This window comes from Tupaia chinensis, unplaced genomic scaffold (assembly GCF_000334495.1).
Source record: "Tupaia chinensis unplaced genomic scaffold, TupChi_1.0 Scaffold000395_1, whole genome shotgun sequence".
NCBI lineage: Eukaryota > Metazoa > Chordata > Mammalia > Scandentia > Tupaiidae > Tupaia > Tupaia belangeri.
In genome coordinates, this window is record NW_006159897.1 from 915,627 (window position 1) to 937,499 (window position 21,873).

At 38.9% G+C, this 21,873-nt stretch overlaps 1 protein-coding gene across 2 annotated transcripts in view; it reads right to left on the reverse strand.

Moving 5' to 3' along the window:
* The window catches only part of SRGAP1 (SLIT-ROBO Rho GTPase activating protein 1), a 353,136-nt gene that overhangs the window by 142,107 nt on the left and 189,156 nt on the right, over positions 1 to 21,873 (reverse strand). For both annotated transcript variants that reach the window (XM_006154138.3, XM_006154137.3), the window contains exon 4: positions 2,380 to 2,442. In XM_006154138.3, coding sequence (XP_006154200.1) covers positions 2,380 to 2,442 — 63 coding nt within the window. The remainder of the gene's footprint in view (positions 1 to 2,379; positions 2,443 to 21,873) is intronic.

Here is a 21,873-nt window from a genome sequence, read left to right on the forward strand (position 1 = left end):
GGGGGATGGTCACGCCGCAATCCCTTCTCCTCCATTCTCCTCTCGGGATCTTGGGCATGCACGCACACGCGCCCGGCGTGAGTTCTAAGCCACCAGTTCCAGGACGCGAACCGCGGTTGACTACATGGGAGTCCAGCGACATAGCCATTACGCTAACTGCTGGTTCCCACTGATGAATGTTTTTATGACATTCTATCGATTTTTCCTTACAGTGTTAGGGATTAGTTTATATTTCTAGGTAAAACAATGTCTAAACAAAGGGAACAACAAGGAAAGTGCTGCAAAGTCTTCATCTTTAAATAGTTCATTAAACACAACATAAGACTTTCTGCTTATTCTCCTTTGAAAGTCTCAGAGGCACAATGTTCATTTAACTTTTAAAATACAGGGCTTCTGGGACCACCAGTTGGCACAATGGCTATGTCGCTGGACTCCTATGTAGTTGGCTGCGGTTCAAGTCCCCACCAGTGGCTTAAACTCATGCTGGGCATGTGTGTGTGCGTGCCCAAGATCCTGAGAAGAGAATGGAAGAGAAGGGATTGCGGTGTGGCCATCCCCCCAGGGGGTAATTTCTCTCTTTCTATCTCTCTATCTCTCTCTGTCTTTCTGGTGAGCGCATGCGCACTATAGCAAAAACCTCTCAAAAAAATATATATAGGGTTTCTAGAAATAGTTGATACCTTAGGTTATTGGAAATTAACAAATCATATAAAGCAGGGCCTACTAATTGGTCTTTATCATCTAAAACTCAACTTTACTAGGTATTTGGTATATGGAAATAACTTTATAACATGAGGCATGTAAAGTTAAAAGCTTCTGAAGGAGAAATTAACATATAGAAACTTTCAATTTAATAAATAAGTTCAGTTATAGCAAATGTGCTCTATAAATATTCAGATTTATCCCTCATACAACACACACATACATACACACAATTAGAAAGTTCATTTTGTAAAAATATCACTCACTTTATAAGACTTTACCTTACAGTTTCTTATAATTAGCAAGTGTCAAGGGAGCACAAAAAACTTAATTCACAGAAGCTGGCAGCTTTTTAGGAACAAATAGAATTTGTAAATCATCAAACTTTTTTTACTTTTTTAAATTAAATTTTATTTATTATTATTATAGTTTTTCTTTCTTTCTTTCTTTCTTTTTTTTTTTTTTCTATAGGGTACGTGTGCTTGCCAGAAAGACAGAGACAGAGAGAAAGAAAGTGAGACCCCCCTGGGATGGCCACACCACAATCCCTTCTCCTCCATTCTCCTTTCGGGATCTTGGGCATGCATGCATACTCACCCGGCATGAGTTTAAGCCACCAGGTCTGGGACTCAAACCGTGGTCGACTACATGGGAGTCCAGTGACGTAGTCATTATGCTAACTGCTGGTCTCCATAATTTTTTAATATTACATTGAATCACATGTATCTTTACAGTGTATTACATTTCTTTTTCCAGCACAATTACCATTCATATCAGTCAAGACAAAGACATTACTATCCATATTATCATCAATAGCTTTTCATCATTTTTTTCAGATTATTATTATTATTATTTATTCCCTTTTTTAACATTCAATCACTATATATCATTTGGCTAAATCAAGAAACATTTTAATAGCATGTTTCAGGTTTAATATGCCTATAAAGAAAAATTCAAATAATTTTGTGCAAAATATGCAACTATCTATTATTAGTACAAGTTGTTACTAATTTCTTAGTATATTATTTTACTCCCCTTTAAAATAAAAACCCAGTACCACCAATAATATGATTATTAAACATAAAAAATTTACATAGGTATACCACTAATTCCAATTTGTAACACCATTGGTTTTACTTTTGAAAAAAATATTTCTTATGTTTATATGTAGCACCTTAAATACAATATAAGTCATAAAAAAACCCCAAATATTTATAGGGGGAAAATAGATATCCTCCCCAATGTAACTGTAATTTTGTTAGTCATTAGCTAAATAATTAACTGAATTGAAATAGGGAAGGGGATGCTAAACTAACTGGAATAATGCAACTCAAAATAGTTAAAGTCCCAGAGTAGCAACAATTTTAAGCAAAATACTCTGGGACTGAACATGTGTACAAATAAAATACAATCTGACTAGTTAAAAATAAATGCTATGAGAGATCTATACTCTAATTTCTAAAAGTGTAGTAATGTGTCTATTTATGTAAATGTAGTCTCTCTCTAAATGAGGAAGGAGTGACAAAGGAAGTGTGTGCATCTATCCACTTGGCCCCATATTTTAACCAGAGGAAACTCTACCAAAATTCTGGCTTGGAATGAATTCCAAAATGAGCATTGTTATTTTGTCAATCCAAACCAAAAATTCTTGCAAAAGAAGAAAGATTATATGCTTACCGTATAAAGCTCATTAAGGACCTTCATTAAATCCTCATGAAGTTGGAATGCAATCTCTTTGCTCTGTAATTAAGAAGAAGTTAAGAAAGAATTTTAAAAATGTGATAGAAATTTAATTTTAAATTATTTATGTCTTAAAAAGCCCACTAACTGGTAGCAGAAGAGCCAGCCATGGGGCCAGCTCGGTGATCCAGGGATAATGTGCTGTTGAAGAGAAGGTAGAACCCATATGGTGAACAAGGCTTGACTCTCCAGCTTGGCCTTGATCTAATGGGCTGAAGGACTGGAGGAAAGGTAATTGTGGCACATCCAGACCCTGTGGCGGGTGCTCATCTGCCTCTCCCTCTCTTCCTCTCTCACTCTCGTGTGCATGTGCTCACTCTATCATGAATAAGGAGGGAAAAAAAAGCCAGCATGGTCCTAAAGTAATAAACACATTCAACCAAATGGCCCATTCTAATACTAGCTGATATGCACTGATGGTCTTCACAGCCGACAGAAATAAACAAGAATACAGCCTGAATGGCTCTCCCATCTTCAAAATCAAATGATATCAAAGAAGAGAGAGACCCAGTCATAATGGTGTGCACGGTTAAGATACCATGTTTCACATGGCTGAGATCATACGGGAGACTTGAGTTTGATTCCTGATCTAATCTAGCGGATGAGAGCCTATGACCAGCCACTTGGGGAGGCTAAGGCAAGAGGACTGTGACAAGGTAAGATCCTGACTGAAAGAAAGAAAGAAAGAAAGAAAGGAAGAAAGAAAGAAAGAAACGAGAGAAAGGATCAGGGTGAAATATGTCATATTTGCTTAGAAGTTGAGTTGTAGAACTAAAGTCATTACAAATGAACATAAATGTCCAGTCTCCTATCTTGGTATCATAAAAGGAATTTTGCAGTGTGGTTCCCAAAAGCTAAGTTAAAAAACAAAAGGGGAAATTAACTTTTCTTATCCAAAATTATCAGTTTGACTGACTATAATTTTAATTTAAAGAAGGCATTGTCAAAGTTATTAGACAGTAAATCCACTTAAGGGCTATATATATATTTTAACCTATGCATTTTTTATTATTATCTTTTGAGGCAAAAAAAGAAACAGAATTTCATCCTTCTACCTAGTTGGTAAACAAACAAACAAACAAACAAAAACACAGGATCTAAAATATTCTTCCCTAGGCTAATTCTGAGTTCAACAGAATAGTATCTGATTATTGCTTCCAGGAAAATGTACCAGTTATTTTAAAGGAAATGATATATCCAAAAGACTTTATCTTGTGTTTTGAGTTTTTATGTAGTTAGCTACTGAGAGTGGGGAAAACGCGCACCCTGGCTTAATCTCTGCTTTGAAACATGAACAAGAACATCCCCTGGCCGATGTTTGTGCCTCCCATAGGCCTCTCGGTGTTAGGAGGAAAGGCCATATTTTTATCAGCTCTTAGACCACAGGTGCCCTGCACGGTGCTTGGGCATATGGGCTCCTAGGATATGGCATGGAAAGAAGCTCTCGGTCTCGCCCTCGTCTTGGCCCTGCTGGGGCAAATTGGAAGCTTAAAGTAAATATCTGTTTAATAATCTAGAAGCAAGCTGAAAAACCATGTTTGTGTAACAGTAATTACTGATTTGGCTGAAGGCATTTGCTGGCCCCTGCTGACAGGGCAAAAAAGAAAGGTCCACAGACTCCCCTTAAAAAAATATTGGGCCAGCCGGTGGTGTGGTGGTTAAGATAGCTGGATCTCACTTGGCCAACTGTGCAGTTCTAGTCCTGGACCCAGCAGCTTTGAAAACCCCGGGTGTGCGCAAAAATCCCAGAAGGACGAGACAGAAGAGAAGGGACTGCAGGATGGTCATCTTTCCCTGTGGGGAAGGGTGGGGTGCTTCCTCTCTCTTGCTCTCTCTCTCTCTGGTGAGCACATGCACTATATAGCAAATTAACGAAAAGAGAAGAAAATACTAAGACTCAGATTAAACAGAGCCTCCGACTGTCCACACTCTGTGGTAGAGACTGAAAGACTGGAGAACATAAAAATATTAAAAATTGTAATGGACACTAGAGACAAAGTGGAAAGAGAGTGTGAAAGAAGAAGAGCGTAGGAAAGGAAATTTGGGGGGAAAATGGAGAGGTAAGACACTTGTGGGACACAGATAAGGTTTATTATCTGTTGAGGAGTATGTATATAATAGTCTTAACTGGGCTGCAGTGAGGTGTAAATCATACTGGGAAAAGTATCTTCACAATCTAAATGATGTATAGCGATTTAATGAATGAATAATAAAGAAAATTCTGCAATCAGAAAAAAAAAAACAAAAACAAAAGAAAAACAGTCTATCTGCAAATAGGAGGTCATTGGGTCAGGTTTCAAAAAAAGGCCAAATGTGATGAACTGTAGATCCATGGAGGATAAGATAGTGTGGGAAGATGGCATCAAGGTAGTGACTCAACATTGAGAAATTAAAATAAATAGCAGCATTTGTCACTGGGTTTTCTTAAAGAAGGTTTTCTTAAAGGGAGTGCTGTTGTTTATCAAGCTCTCATAGCTTCTAAAATTCCCTAAATGGAGTCAGGTATTTTATGTCCTGCTGGGTCCCTGACATGTAAGGATATGTGAAAGGAAAGTCACAGTGAGCAAACCAAGCCAAGTGAAACTCCTTTTATTTTCCCCAAGTCTTGGTTATTCTGAACATATACATTACACTACAATCTCCGATGACTGCAGCTTGGTGTTATTTTAATATCAGATTTCATTCAAGGATCCAGGCATCCAATTTAGAACTCTCTAATGGGATCAAAGGCCACCAGTAACTGCTCAACTACCCACATTTCAAGTAGCAAGTCCAAAAAGAAAATATTTCTCAGCTAAGATTTCAGAACAATGAAAGAGAAAGAAAAAGAGAGAGAGAGAAAGGAAAGGAAGAAGAAAAGGAAAGAAAAAGAAGAAAGAGGGAGAAAGAAAGAGGAGGAAAGAAGGAAAGAAGAAAGGAAGGAAGGAAAGGAAAGATAGAAAATCTGCTAGGTTCAATTAGCCCAAATTCGAGAATATTTAGGGTCAGATTAAAAACTTGGGTTTGGGGGTCATAAGTGTCCTCTACATTACCGTGGGCCAAATACTCTTAGAACAGGCAAGCAGATTCTTCATATGCTCCATAGTTTACAAGATTCCAGGTAATGAGGTAGAAGAAATCTGGCATTGTGGACGGATTGCTTTGCCAGCATATACTTAAATTTTTCTTCCACCTTTCACCAGAGACCCTGAAATATATAAAGTCTGTCTGGGAGACAGTATAATATAATGCTTAAGAGCAAGGACTCTGAAGTTGGAATGTCTGCTCTGATATATCAAAGACTTCAGGTCTTCCTGTGCCTCAGTTTCCTGATCTGTAAGGTGTATATAATCATTGTACCTATCTCATAGGGCTGTTGTAAGCATTAATGAAACCGATACCTATGGTACCTAACATTCAGTAAACACTTCACAAATATTATCATTATTTGTTTCCCAGACTTCGCTTGCAATGTCAACTCAACTCCCTTGAGTGAAGAGGGCCATATCATATTTTCCTTTTTTTTTAAATACTCACTGATGGAACTTACTCTGTTGATTTCCAGTAGGCAGTGTTTGGTACAAACTGGTTGATTTGATTTTGATGTACCTCCTTATCGTCCTGGCCTTTAAATCCCTCCAAGTGACCCCTGACTTCAAAGGGCCCCTAAGGGTTATGCTCCAATGTTGAGCTTTTATTACAATCATATCCCCCTGCAAGATATTGAGAGGAGTGGTAGCTGCAAAAAAGTTCATGGAGAATGTGTACTATGAAAAAACTGCATGGATTTCAAAATTTTTGCCTGGAAATAAACTTATACTTTAGGGAGCCAGCAGGTGGCATGGTGGTTAAGGCGCTGGACATTCCCACATGGCTGACCACAGTTTGAGTCCTAGACCCGGTGGCTTGCTTTCTCACTTTCCCTTTCTCTCTGTGTGAGTATCTCTCTGGTCAAATTGAAATAAATGAATGAATAGATAAAATTAAAAAAATACAACAACTTGTACTTTAATTCCATTTACCCACAGACTCTTAGTCCATTATTGTACTGCTAACAGAAATACCTGAGAATAGGTGAATGTAAGAGAAAGTTTATTTTGACTTATGGTTCTCATGGCTGGGAAGTCCGAAGCATCACAAAATAGCAGAAGGCAGAACCTTTAGTACAGCAAAGCACCATGGTTATGAGTGTGGCTTTTTCTCTCCTTATAAACCCTGCCATAACTTAATCATGCAAGCCCTCACCTAATGACATTGTCACATCTAAAAGGCCCCAAACAGGAGGGTCCCAACCATGAAGGAATTAAATTTTCACTTAACAGCTTTATAATACAATCAAGTCCAACACATGAATTTCTATGGGTCAACCAAACATTGTCTACTAAGACCAAATGCCAAAACAGGAAACTCCGGAAGTCAAATGTGTTCCAAACCGTCTTACCTGGTATGTATGCAAACCATACCTTTTGACACTCTACTTGCTTGGGGTTCCTATTACTAGTGTGTTAAACAAATTAATGAAACATGCATTATGAATTGGCTAATTCCTGAAGCCAAGATAATAAGATATATACAACTCATTAAGGAGCTCGGTGCTAGTGGAAATTTTAGATATTGTAAAAAGTTGGAGGGGAGGCATTTCACTAGATAGGCCCTTGGTTAACCTCATAAAACAGCATCACAGTTTCTGCCTCTTTCTTCATTTTGAATCCCAGTTCAAATCCTTCATAGGCTAGTAAATAGCCTAGAAATTAACCATTTTCTTCTGATAACAATTCCATTAGTCTGCAAAGTTGTTAGAAGACTGGACTGTGCTTACATGTGAAACACAAATTCACACAGACTGTATTCAGATACTTGGGCTGGACCCATCGAATCCTAGTCTGAATGCTGGGGCCATGGTCCCTGTCCTCAAGGCACGAGAACAAGGAAAAGATCACCTCATGTTATCTCCACCCCCACTGTAAATACGTCTCCAGTGTATTGCAGTAGAAATGAGAAACAATTGTTTCTTGTAATATTATTCCCCAAAGATGCAATCTTTGAACTAAAACATACCTGCTATCAGACAGTTCACATACTGGAATAGAAGAACAATAAACTGAAATTCTCTAGTGATAAAATATCTGGATTATCAAAAGACTATCAAATTCAATAGACTAAATATGCCTCTGGATTCTATTTCATTAAAAAGTTGAAAAGAGCAGACCCTTAAGCCTTGAACAAAAATGACTCTGTAAGAAAAATGATACAGATATTAAGGAATAAAATCAATGTTCCTTTTGTATAAGGGAAAAAATTATGAAACTATATATGCTTGAAGTCAAGTATTTTCTGTTATTTGAGATTAGCTGACTTAAATTTCTTTTACACAGGGAAGAAGAGTGACCTCAACTGCTTCAGGTATGGAAATGAAAAAGGGAAGACATTATTTTTTTTCTTTTTCCCCCTCATTAATATGAGCCTAAATGATGATAAAAGTTCTAATACAAAACCATCACCATTATGATTTAATGTATTCCTTCAAGTTTGTGTATCTAAACATAAGTATGAGTTCTTATCATTCTACTATAAAGTATATATACATATGCAGATATGCATATTTTAAAAGTTATTTATTTTTATAGCCAGAGGGCATGTGCACTTGAGAGGGGGAGAGAGAGAGAGAGAGAGAACCTCCCAGTAGAGCATGGTCAAGCCAAAATCCTTTTCTTCCATTTCTCCATCCCATCAGAATTTTGGACATGCATGCACACGTACCTAGCATGTTTTTCAACAACTGGGTCTAGGGCTAGAAATGTGGTCAGTCGTGTGTGATCCAGTTCCTTTTACCCAAACTTAACATTGAGCTTTAAGGCCATTCCTTACGTGTGTATGTGTGTGTGTGTGTATGAATATGTACATATATGTATGTATATGTGTGTGGGTGTGTGTGTATATATATATATATAAAATTTCTTTTTCTTGAGAGAAATTTTTGCTATAGGACACGTGCACTCAGCAGAGAGATAGAGACAGAGATAAAGAAAGCAAGAAAATCGGGAACCAGCAGTTAGCATAATGGCTATGTCGCTGGACTCCCACGTAGTCGACCGCGGTTCGCGTCCTGGACCCGGTGGCTTAAAACTCACGCTGGGCACGTGTGCGTGCATGCCCAAGATCCCGAGAGGAGAATGGAGGAGAAGAGATTGCAGCATGACCATCTCCCCTGGGGGGTGATTTCTCGCTTTCACTTTCTGTCTCTATGTCTCTCTCTGTCTGTCTGGTGAGCGCATGTGCCCTATAGTGAAAATCTCTCCAAAAAAAAAAAAAAGAAAGCAAGAAATCACCCCCTAGGGGGGATGGTCACGCCGCAATCCCTTCTCCTCCATTCTCCTCTTGGGATCTTGGGCATGCACACACACGCGCCCGGCGTGAGTTTTAAGCCATCGGGTCCGGGACACGAACCGCGGTCGACTACGTGGGAGTCCAGCGACATAGCCATTACGCTAACTGCTGGTCCCAGAGTTCAAATTTCTTAACTCATCCATAACTTTCCCTGTCTAATGGGTCTACTTCCCTTTCCACAATCCCCTAACCGTGACATTCAGCCACATCAGAAAATCTTAGGTCCAGCTGTCACCTCTCTGCTTTTTTCAAGCCACTTCTGTTTGGACTCTCCTTTCTTCTCTTTACCTGGTATAATTCTACAAGATACTTTGTGAAAACGTTCTTGTAACTTCATCTTGTCCCTCGTCCCCCCCCAAAAAAAAATAAATTAGATCATTTCCTTCTCATGATTATATAGTACATTCTCTTATCACGCCTAATCTGTATAATTTCGTGGTTAAAAGTTCAAACTCTAAAATGGAACTGCTTGTGTTCAAATTACCATGGTACAGTTTGCACACAAGTTGAATGATTTTCCAAGACTTTAGATTTCTCATTGGCAAAAAGGAGATGTTTAATAGGTTTGGGGCCAGTCAGTGGTGTGGTGGTTAAGGCGGCTGGATTCCCACATGGCTGACCGTGGTTCAAGTCTTGGACCTGGCAGTTTGCTTCTCACTTTCCTTCTCTCTCTGTCTTTCTCTGGTCAACTTCAAAAAAATTACAAATAAAATAATGACAATGAATAAAAATAAAATAATAAAATAAAATAAAATAACTTTAAAAAATAGTCTCTATGGCACGGTGTTTTATTGGGGTGGTCCTTATAAAACACTTAACACAAAACATTACTATTATGCTTATCACATCTTTTTCTCTCCTCATAAATAGGAGTCTCTTTGAGATCAGGGACACATCTTAATTATCTTTGTGTTCCCAGAAACTACTTTGGTACTTGGCACATCACGAATGCATATGTTGGTTGAATGAGTGGGACTCAGAGCTCAGTAAGGTCTGGTGTTTGCCCTACAGAGTTCCCAGTCTCATGGAGGAGGCAGACATGCCAGAACAGCTTTCTGTGAGGAGCAAGTGCTACTCTGGGTGGGCCCTGGTAGGATCCCTATTCCTGGAGAGCTGCAAGTTTACACCTGGGAACTTCCCAGACAGGAAAGAAAAAGAATAAAGAGCATAATTAATATAACCACGTGTGAGTACAACGAGCAATCGATCAAGGGATCTATGTGGTTGGGTTAAATGACAAATTTGGGGGCCTCTGGTCTCTCACGGAAGCTTTTCTTTTTAAAGTAAATCTATTGTGATGACTAGTCGAGGAATCCCGACCTTATGCTGAGTCAGAGTGAGAATAAGAGAAAAGGAGGAAAACCAGATTAAATATTTAATGAGAGGGTTTCAGATGATTTTAATGTTTCATGCTCAGTGAGTTTAAGATGTAAATTCTGGCTGAAGGGGTCAAATCCGTACTTTTGTGGTGTATGCACTTTCAGGTTGTCAAAGCTCATGTTCATATGTCTTTATAATAACAGATTCTCTAATCCATGCAGACTCTGAAGACAGGGGCAACTGTCTCCTCCAAACTGCTTATTGGAGAAAGTTGGGTTGGGCTTAATGACCTGAACCAGGTTTTTGAATGGTATTTAGTGTTTTTGCACTGTTCCCTTTGTCTGTCAAGAAACATGGCTCTGTAGGTCTTATTATTATTTTTAAACATTTTATCAATCAATCAATCAATCAATCAATCAATCATCTATTTGTTGTGATTTCTAAGCTGCCAGGTCTGGGATTCAAATGCAATTGCCCATGTGGGAATCCAGCACCTTAACCACAATGCTACCTGCTGGCACCAGCTCTGTACTTAGTAAAAATCAGAGCATGGAGGGACCAGCAGTTGGCACAATGACTATGTTGCTGGACTCCCATGTAGTTAGACCATCGTTTGAGTCCTAGACCCAGTGGCTTAAACTCACACTGGGCGCATTTGCGTGCACGCCCAAGATCCTGAGAGGAGTATGGAGGAGAAGGGACTGCGGCGTGGCCATCCCCCTTGGGGGGGTGATTTCTCGCTTTCTGTCTCTGTCTTTCTCTGTCTTTCTGGTGAGCCCACACGCCCTATAGCAAAAATCTCTCAAAAAAAAAAAAAAAAAATCAGAGCATGAACATTAGCCTTGTGATCTACTTTATTCTTGGAGGGTGGGGTGGGGACAGTATTCTTTTAGACAAAAGTCTAATGCCACTAGAAGATGTGAGAAAATTAGGGGAAAACCATACAGAGGAACCAGACTTTCATTAGAATAAGATACAACTTTAATCATGAAGGGAAATATCTGGGGCATCTTCTACAGTGCTGACTAATGTGACTGGTAGGCAAACGTGGCAGTCCACGCTCGGATGGAAGGCCTGCTGCTGTGGGCTGCCTGTGAGCACTGAACCACCTACACCAAGGTACCCGCCGCCTCCTAGGTATAAACAGCACTTGTTAAAGAGAAAAGTTAAAATGCTACGGGGAACAAAGTAGATGAAACAACTCTTTTCACTGTCATCTTTCATTTTCTTAATTCTTCAAGAAACACAATTTCTCATGCTAGGGTTATTTCTTTACTCGAAATAGTAGTAAATAGAAAGACCTTTTTACTGTCGCTAAATGAATAATCAGTTAAGCATAAACTCTCAATGGCTGATGTAAATAAACTTGCCCAATTAAAATCAGAATGAATTATAGAACTCTGGCTTAGACCATAAGGTAATAAACTAAAAAGTATCAGAAATATGCTTCTATTTTTCTATATGCCGAAAGACCATTTTTCAATATGCTGAGCTTTACAAAAATGTACTACCTCAGCTTTGTTAGTAATTTCTCACTGTGACCATGATAATATGTTTTCTTTAGTACATGATCCTGTCTCCTTATGTACCTGCAAAGGCAAGTCCTTTAACTCCTGTGACAGGTATGACTGTGCAGAGTCAAAGCTGCACCTCTCCCCAGGGTGACAGAGAGCTCACACCTACTACGTGGTTGGCTGGATTATAAATGTAGTCTTGGGTGGAGCAAACCAGACCACATTGTTTAGAAAATCCATGCCCTTTAGTCTTAATAGTGCTGGGGTAGAAAAATCCAGAGATTACTTAGGAAAATAAATCATTAGTAGATTTGCTCATTTACATGTCATCCATTGAATTAAGAAGCAAAAAGCAGAGATTCTTTGAGAACCTGATATGAGTTTATTCATTCACATACTCACTCATGCACTTGCTCACTCATTTTTACTAGTTTTCACTAAGGGCCTTCAATACACAAAAGACAGACAAGTGGCTTTTTGGTCTAGTGAGAGGAACAGAGAGGTAAGCAAAACAACTCGAATCCAGTCTGATTTATGCGTATTCAACTAATTTAAACAAAGTAAAGTAATGTTAATCTAACTCTTGAACTAAATTCCCAATTTTTAAAATAAACTAGCTGATCTTCAATATTTAACCTAAACTAGAAACTAATTTCTTTCCTTTCTCTCTCCTTTCCTCCTCCCCTTCATTTGCCAGAAGGCACACAAACTAACCAGAGAAAGTCAGAGAATGCACCCTTCAGCGGGGTGTGATCATGTCACAGTTCCTTCTCCTCTATTTGTGGGGATATGGGCATGCACATACATGTGTTTGCTGTTTTTTAAGCTGCCAGAGCCAAGATCTGAACCATGGCTGGCCACGTGGGATCCAGCTCTCTTAACTGCTAGACTAAGGACCAGTCATTAACTTCCTCTGATATTGATATTTAGCCTAATAGCATCATCTCAAAACTACAGCTGGTTTACTGGTCTCCTGAATTAAAATAGGCGTAAGAGTAAAGTTAGCCTAAGGAATAAAAAAGAAATTCTTGTAGAGTGTCCTTTTCACCAAGAATGTGGTTTATTGAATACAACCAGAGAAATTAAAAAATAGATTTATGGTTAGTGGGCAACTGTGCATGAAATGACAGACTACTTGAGGGGAGAAAAGTGCTCAAATCTTTCAAGATAGACCCAGGGTCAGACTAAATAACTTTAAGTCCAGTACTTAAGGGAGCCCGATCCCACATGACCAGCTATGACATGTGATTCAAATCCCAGCCCCAGGGGCTTAAAAAAACATGCTGAGCATGTGTGTTTGCATGCCCCAAATCTTCACAGGATGAAGAAATAGAGAAGAGATTGCGATGTGACTGTATCTCACTGGAAAGTGCTTTCTCCCCGATCCCCATCCTTCCATCTCTGTCTGGCCAATACACATACCCCCTGGCAATAACTAACTAACTAACTAACTAACTAACTAACTAACTAACTAACTAACTAACTTTAAGTTCTATGAGCTGTTTACTCTTCTGTAAAATGGGATTATGGTGCATACTCCATAGAGTTGTTCTAAGGATTGAATGAGATGCCCAGGGTTATGTGATTAACAGTAAGCTTGGCACACACTGCACATTCCATAAATGTTGGTTCTTATTCTCATTACAATGCTATCACCAGTTCAGCATCTTATCCAGTTTTTTTTTTCTTTTTTAATTGACAAAGGGTGTGTGTACCTGTCACAGAGGGCCATAGAGACGCACAAGGAAAGAGAACGAGAGAGAGGGAGAAATCATCCCCCAATGGGGTATGGTCATGCCTCAATCCTTACTCCTCCATTTCTCCATCCTGTTGGGATTTTGGAGCACACATACACAGCACAGTGGTGGGCATTTTTTTCAAGTCACCTGGGCTGGGATTCAAATTATGGTCAACCAAGTGGGATCCAGCTCCCAGCTCCCTTAACCACTAGGCTACAGGGCTGGCCCTATATCCATTTTATGTGTGTATTTGTCATAAGGTACACGTGCTTGCTGGGGAGGGAGAGAGAGAGAGAGAGAGAGAGAGAGAGAGAGAGAGAGAGAGAAGGAAAGTGAGAAATCATCCATTGAAGGGATGGCCATGCTGCAATCCTTTCTCCGCCATTCTCCTCCATTCTCCTCCTGGGCTTTTGGGCAGGAACCCACACATGTCCAGCATGATTTTCAAGCCACCAGATCTGGGACTTGAACCGTGGTGGGCCATATAACAATCCAACGCCTTAACCACCACACCACCTGCTGGTCCTCCAATTTTTTTTAAGTTTATTTATTTTTTTCTTCCATGAGAGCAATAAACACGCACACACACACACACACACACACACACACACACAGAGAGAGAGAGAGAGAGAGATACAGCTATCTCCACCAAAAAGAGATACAGCCATCTCCACCAAAAATCCTAATTCTGCACTCTACCCTCGGCCTCAGCCAGCCTGGATGACAGATATACATGCACATACCCTATGTGTACAAGCAGGTCTCAGCATACGAGCCCAGAACCCTCCCACATGGATCCAGTATGAAGGAGTGTTACACTACTGCTGCACCACTAGCTAGCATGAAGTCACTTTCTGTTTTTCTAAATGCTAAGGCAAATTAAGTTTCAAATCAGATTATTTTGGCTAATCAATTCAACATATTTTGAGACTTGCTTTTTGGAATATTTAACTGTGTTCATAGTACGATATCAACAAGAATAAAGTCCATTCCAGAGAATGTTGCAAAGCTACAACAAAGCAGAACTCAAATTCTAGGACAGTCCTTGCTGACTTCAAGACCGCAATAACTTAGAAAGTCAGCCTTCGGATGAGTAAAACCTGTCTCTATTTAAGTTTAGCTAATTGGTATAACTCCTGTAGCCTCATAGAGTTAGTGCTCTTCCACCATTTCCTAAAGGACAGGTCACCTAGTATTTGAAGACAGATGTTGAATCCTAACTAAGACTTACTTTTTCTAACTAAACATTTACTTTTTCTTCACTAAACATTCCCAGCATCTTCAACTGTTTCTTAGATGACAAAGAAATCAGAGCAAAATCTCCTTGCCTCCCAGATAATTGTTCATTGTTTTGTAGCTAATGGTATTAAATACACTTTTTTTTTTTTAAAAAAAAAAAACACCTCAAAGGGTGGAGGCTAAGATCTTGGGTGGATCTCTCACTGACTTGCTGTCAGCCCTGTATGATGAGGTGAATCCAAACCTAGGTCTTCTTAGTCATCATGACTCTATGAATCTTGAAATAATGGTTAGTTAGATCATTTTCCTTTTCCCAGTAAGCTAAAGAGCCATTGGCTAGTGGAGTAGCTATCCTTTAGAAATCTGATTAGGATGGACTGACTAGCAATATTCTGTATTTAAATTATTGGTAGATCTTTCATAAACAGCAATAACAAAAATCTGTTGAATTTATTCTTAGTTGATATGAAGACTTAATTTAAAAGATAATAGACACATAAAAATTGTACCTATTTGTGAAATACAGTGTGATTTTTCAGTACATGAATATGATATATAATGATCAAATCAGGGTAATTAGCATATCTATCATCTCAAACATTTAGCATTACTTTGTGTTGAGATACAAAAAAGTCTTTAGCTATTCTGAAATAGACATTCTTGTTTTCTATAGTTACCCTTCTGTACTAGAACTTACTCCTCTGGTCTAACTAATCTGTAACCATTAGCCAACATTTCCCAACCCACCTCATCCTGACCCTTCCCTGCCTCTAGTAATTGCTGCTCTCTGCTTCTACAAGGTCAACTTTCTACTTCCCACATGAGTGAGATACATGTGATTTTTCTCTTTTTTGTATCTAAGTTATTTCACTTCCAGGTTCATCTATATTTTCACGAATGACAGTAGTTAGTTATTATTATTTTTTAAAGAATTATTTTATTTAACTATGTTTATTTATTTTAATTTGACCAGAGAAGGACAGAGTGAGAGAGTGAGTGAGAGAGAGAGAGAGAGAGAGAGAGAGAGAAAGTAAGCTGTCATGTCTGGGACTTGAACTGTGGTAGGTCATGTGGGAGTCCAGGGCCCTTAACCACCATGCCACTGCTGGCCTCAGTAGTAAATTATTTTTAATAGGTGAATAGTACATGGGCAAGAACTTCGGAAGAGAATGTCATTTCAAGTATGGAACTATACTCTGCCATAATTAATATGATAGAATAAAAATCATCATCCAAATTACTAACGCAACACCTTCCTCACTAAGACAAGTTTTTTCCAATTCCTACTTATTCTCCACAATACCTTCAAAAAACGAAGCTGATTATGTCATACTCCTGCCTAAACATCTCTCTTTGTGGGAGTGGCAAATGGCATGGTGGTTAAGGTGCTGGACTCCCACATTGCTGACTGCGGTTCAAGTCCTAGACCTGGTGGTTTCCTTTCTCACTTTACCTCTCTCTCTAGTCAAATTAAAAAACAATAATAAATTAACCAAGTTAAATAATTATTTTGAAAAAAAAATCTCCCTTAGCATCCTTAGTTGGTGAGATGACAATATACCAATTATTTAAATTGAGATTCAAAATCCTTATACCCCTCCTAACCTGTCGTTCTAGCCCTCAGGTAGCTGTTGCCCTACTATAAACACTTCACCATGCTATAGGTCCTTCTTCTACAGTCAGCTGTGTAACAGACGTGAGCTTTTGGTCCTAAAAAGAGGCGACCTAATACATCTTTTTAATTTTTAAAAATTGTGTGAGTGTGTGTATTTATGTATGTATGTATGTATGTACGTATAGTGTTTTTGTTTTTGGTTTAAGACAGGGTCTCACGACTTCACAATCCTCCTCCTCAGTCATCCAAGTAGCTGGGATACTGAGGACACCACTCGGCTTGTTTTTTTTTTTTTTTAAATTAACCTAATACAATTTTGCAACTCATTACTATAAAGGAGAGTACCATCTGCATCATCTTCCCCTAGCATTGTTTCCTAGTATGTGTTAGACTTGGTCAGAAACTCAGGACCTAGGGACCAGCAGATGCTGGACTCCCACAAGGTCAATCATGGTTTGAGTCCCAGACCTGGTGGTTTGCTTTCTTGCTTTCTCTCTCTCTCTCTGGTCAAACTAAATAATAATAATAATAAAAATAAAAATAAATAAAGTTAAATAATTATTTTTTTAAAAAGAAAAGAAATTCAGGACCTAGTCCTAGGTAGTCTCTCTGTAGAAAAGCATACTTCCCTCATTTCTCACTGGCTTAAGAACTTGATCAAATGTCACTCTCTGAAGTCTTTCTCCATTTTCCTAGGCAGAAAGCCTTACTCAATCCTTTGCCTTCTTGAGGCCTTAGGTCTTACCTTTGCAGGCAATAATTTTTATGTCTACATTTCCTTCCTTTACTAGGTTGCAAGCTTTTGTGAACGTACCAGTCGAGGATTTGTATCTTACTCGCTTTTAAGACTTTAGTACTCACCATCATGCCTATCATATAAAGTAATCAATAGGGACCAGCAGTTAGCGTAATGGCTATGTCGCTGAACTCCCATGTAGCCGACCGTGGTTTGAGTCCCGGACCTGGTGGATTAAAACTCACGCCGGGCACACGTGCGTGCGTGCCCAAGATCCTGAGAGGAGAATGGAGGAGAAGGGATTGCAGCATGGCCATCCCCCCTGGGAGGTGATTTCTTGCTTTCTATCTCTCTGTCTCTCTCTGTCTATCTGGCGAACACACACGCCCTATAGCAAAAACCTCTCCAAAAAATAAAAATAAATTAAAAAAAAAGTAATCAGTAAAGGTTTGAATGAATAATAAAATAAAATACCTATTCTGTTTTGGCCATCAAAGATGACTTCAGTCAAGTTCCAGAAAAAATAAAAGGGGAGAGGAAGTAAAAGTTACAATAGATTTGTCATGACTGTTCAGTGGAATGATTAGATCTTGCCAAATAATAAAAATGGATTATTTTAGTAAACCTTGTAGACTCCATCTTTAGAGCCAAAGAAAAACTTTTTATGGACATGCTTATGCAAGGCATCTGTGAATTATGGTCCCATGTGTTCACTTGAAACTATTAAACTTTAAGAAGTAAAAATGGTGCACGTATTTATTAACTATTATTGAACAGTACTGGTTTTTCTCAACTTAAATAGTTTATAAACACAGTGTCAAAATATTTTTATAGGGTTCTAGGTTGGTCTGACAAAGTATTTTTTTCTTTATTTTTTTGAAGTTTTTGCTATAGGGCTCATGCACTCTTTGGAGAGAGAGAAAAAGTGAGAAATCACCCCCCCCCCCCTCACACACACACACACACGCACACACCCAGGGAAATGGCCATGGCACAGTCCCTTCTCCTCCATTCTCCTTTCAGGATTTTGGGCATATGCACATGTGCCCGGTGTGTTTTGAAAGTGCCGGGTCTGGGACTCAGCCCACTCACTCAGCCATGTGTGATTCAGCTGTCTTAACCACCATGCCACCAACTGACCCTCTGGCAAAGTATTTAGTTGGTAAAACTTGTTTCTATTTAACAGCTTCTCTAATATTGAGATAATATTTATTTCCTTTGAGATTGAAAGGGTACTAAAATAAATCTGACAGTCATATTCAGAATCTGTTCTGCAAATACATAGTTTTGGGTTGCCATAATCTAAGGCATCACAAGTATTACTTAATTCAAATATTTGCTATATGTGTAATGAAATATGGTATTTCTTACAGCTGCTTGAAATCTTTTAGAATCCTACCATGTGGAATTAAACATAGTCTTCAACTGGTAAGAGCTTTGGCCAGGAACCAGAATACTGTTCTTAGGTTGCTTCGGAATTAGTTGATCTCAATTGCAAACACCTCAACATATGGTAGAAATATTCTCTCCTCATCAGCTCTTTCTCAAGGTAGCAATTTCCTTCTTGGATGAGAAGAATGGATAAGGACTCAGTATATCTATGGCTCGTTGAAAATAAACTTGATTAAGTGCTGATGTTTTATAAACTACAAAACCTGAAGAAACTTGGATTAATTTTTATTCCCTCTTTTATGGGAAGTGAGGAACTAGGTGCCTTTTGACATACCCCATGCTTGTTCATTTAGTTTAGAGTTGTAAATTCTATGATTGAAAAATACATTAAACTGGAACATTTCTTTTTAAAAATCTGTTTGGGAGGACAAAGGACTTAATTTAGTTCAGTATCCCTTAATGGGGTCAACTTTGCCTCCAGAGGACATTTGGCAATGCCTGAGGCCATTTTTTGATTGTCACAAACCATGAGGTACTGCTAACATTTAATGTGCAGAAAACCCGAGTCACTGGAATTGACATCCCCCTTAAGGAAGGTATCATTTTTAACCGGCTGCATGCAATAGTTTTTTCTTTGTCTTTAGTTTTCAGTTTGATTATGATATGCCTCAGTGTGGACTTCCTTGAGTTCATCCAGCTTGGTTTTGTTAAACTTCTTGAAAGTCTATGTTTATGTCATTTGCCAAATTGGTAAGTTTTTCCCATTTTTTTTTCTATACCACATTGTTTCTCCCATTCTTCAGAAACCCTACTGACATGAATGCTAGATCATTTTGTTATTATCCCAAAGGTCCCTGATGTTCTATTCCAGTTTTGTTTGTTTGTTTGTTTGTTTGTTTGTTTTTGTTTTTTAAAGAGAGCTTTTGGCCATTGGGCATGTGCTCTCACCAGAAAGACAGAGAGAGACAGGAACGCAAGACATCACCCCCCTCCCCCCAGGGGTATAGCCATGCCACAATCCCCTCTCCTTTATTATCCTCTTAGGATTTGGGGCACACACACACATGTGCCCAGTGTGAGTTTCAAGCCACTGGGTCTGGGACTTGAACTGCAGTTGTCTTAACCACCATGCCATCAACTGGCCCTCTGGCAAAGTATTTGGTAAAATTTCTTGTTTCTATTTAACAGCTTCTCTAATATTGAGATAATATGGGAGTTGCTACATGGAAGTCCAGCAACATAACCATTATCCCATCCGCTGGTCCCTAGTTATTTTTTTAATCTGTTGTTCAGATGGATAATTTCTGTTCATTTTACTTCAAATTTACTGATTCTTTCTGCTGTTATGTCCATTGTGCTACTGTGCCCATTAGTGAGTTTTAAAATTTATTACCATAGGGCCAGCAGGTAGCGTGGTGGTTAAGGGCATTGGACTCCCACATGTCCCACTGCAGTTCAAGTACTGGACCTAGTGGCTTGCTTTCTCACTTTTCCTCTCTCTCTCTGAATCTTTCTCTGTCCCTCTCTGATCAAATTAAAATAAATAAATAAGTTAAATAAAATAATTATTAAAAAAATGCATATATATAAAATCGTTACTGCAGTTTTCGGTTCTAACATTTCCATTTGGTTCTTCTTTACATCTTCTCTTTCTTTGCTGAGACTACCTTTTTATTCATTTCAAGAGTATTTTTCTTACCTCTTGAACCTTTTTTTTTTTTTTAAGATTTTAAGATTTTGCTATAGGGTGTGTGTGCTCACAAGAGAGAGAAAGAGAGATAAAGTGAGAAATCATCCTCCCCCAGGGGGTATGGCCACACTGCAATCCCTTTTTTTCCATTCTTCTCTTGGGCATATACACACACATGTGCCTGGCATGAATTTTCAAGCTGGTGGGTTCAGGACTCAAACTGCTCAGTTGGCCATGTGGGATCTAGTTCCTTAATCTGCATACCACCTGCTGGGCTTCTTGGACAGTGTTTACTATAGTTGCCCTACAAGTTTTTGTTAGATAATTCAAACATCTATGTCATCTCAGAATTATTTTCTCTTGATAATTTTTCCTAAGTGAGTTAACTTACTTTTCTGGATTTTTGTATATTGAATAATTTTGGATTGTATTCTGGATCTTTTGAATGTTATGTTATGAGAATCTGGGTCTTGTTTAAACTACATGCAGACTGCTGACATTTTTGTTTTATCAGAAAGTCAGTATGGTTGGTTGGGACCAGCAGTTAGCAAAATGGCTATGTTGCTGGATTCCCACGTAGTCGACCATGGTTTGAGTTCTGGACCCGGTGGCTTAAACTCACGCTGGGCACATGTGCGTGCGTGCCCAAGATCCCAAGAGGAGAATGGAGGAGAAGGGATTGTGCACGGCCATCCCTCCGGGGGGGTGATTTCTCACTTTCTGTCTCTCTGTCTGGCAAGTGCATGTCCCGTGGAGAAAAACTCAAAAAAAAAAAAAAAAAAAGTCAATCTGGTTGGATTCATAATATAAATTCTGACCAGTCTTCTATGCATTGCAGTTCCAATGTCAATTCTGAAAGGTCTCCAAAACCTTTACAATACTATTGTGTTGTTGGAAAAGTCACGATGCATTTTTGCCTAGAAAAATATCATGGCTTTTCCAATGACCTAATAGTTGGATCTCCCCTGCATAGTACCACCCAGAGGCCAGTCTGGAACCCAGTAGTCCTGTCCACTAGTTCAGTTCTCACAGTCTTTGGTAGATGTACTGTTTGAGATCAGACACTTTCACATAGGGTTCAGGAGTTCAGAAGTTCATAAATAACTTTAGGGGGGTTACTTTCTCAACCTTCACGCTCTCTGCAATTTCCCTAGTACTCTTTGGGTCTCGGGCTTCCCTTTTCAGTCAGAAGCTATAGTTAATCTGCTCTGCCACATACTGACTATGACAGTGCCCACATCTGGTGACAGCAGGGCAGTGAGAAATAGAAAAGAAAGCATGAGGTATTTGTACTGCCTTCTTGAACCACAGCTCTTCTGATCAAGGAAGACAGTTCTTCTCTTTTGGAGTTTTAGTTGCTTATCGGCCCCTCCTGCTGACACTGCTGTGGGTCTTGACCTTGTGGGATTGTCTGGGAACTGGGCCATAAGAAATAAGAGAGAAGAAAAAAAAAGGAAAAATTGGGGATTTTCTTTCTTTTCCTTTTTCCACTCTTTGTGTCATAACTAAAGGCTTTTCTTAGACTTTCTATTAAGTCTATTAAGTGAAAGTCTGAGGTTTACTTCCAGGTTTCTGCCTGCCTTTCATCTCGACCAGAGGATATTGAAGGGGGCGGGGAAAAGACAAGGCAAGATAAAACAAAGCAAAACAGAAAATGAGAAACTTACTGCCTATTTGGAGGGATTAAAAAACTTGATCTTCTTCCCTAATACATTTACTGTTCGATTTTTGGAAGTTTCAAATTGTTGCTACAGGCAATAACTCAGGTTCACCTGAAACCTGTTTATCTTTTGATTTCAATTTCCTTTTGGGGGAGCACA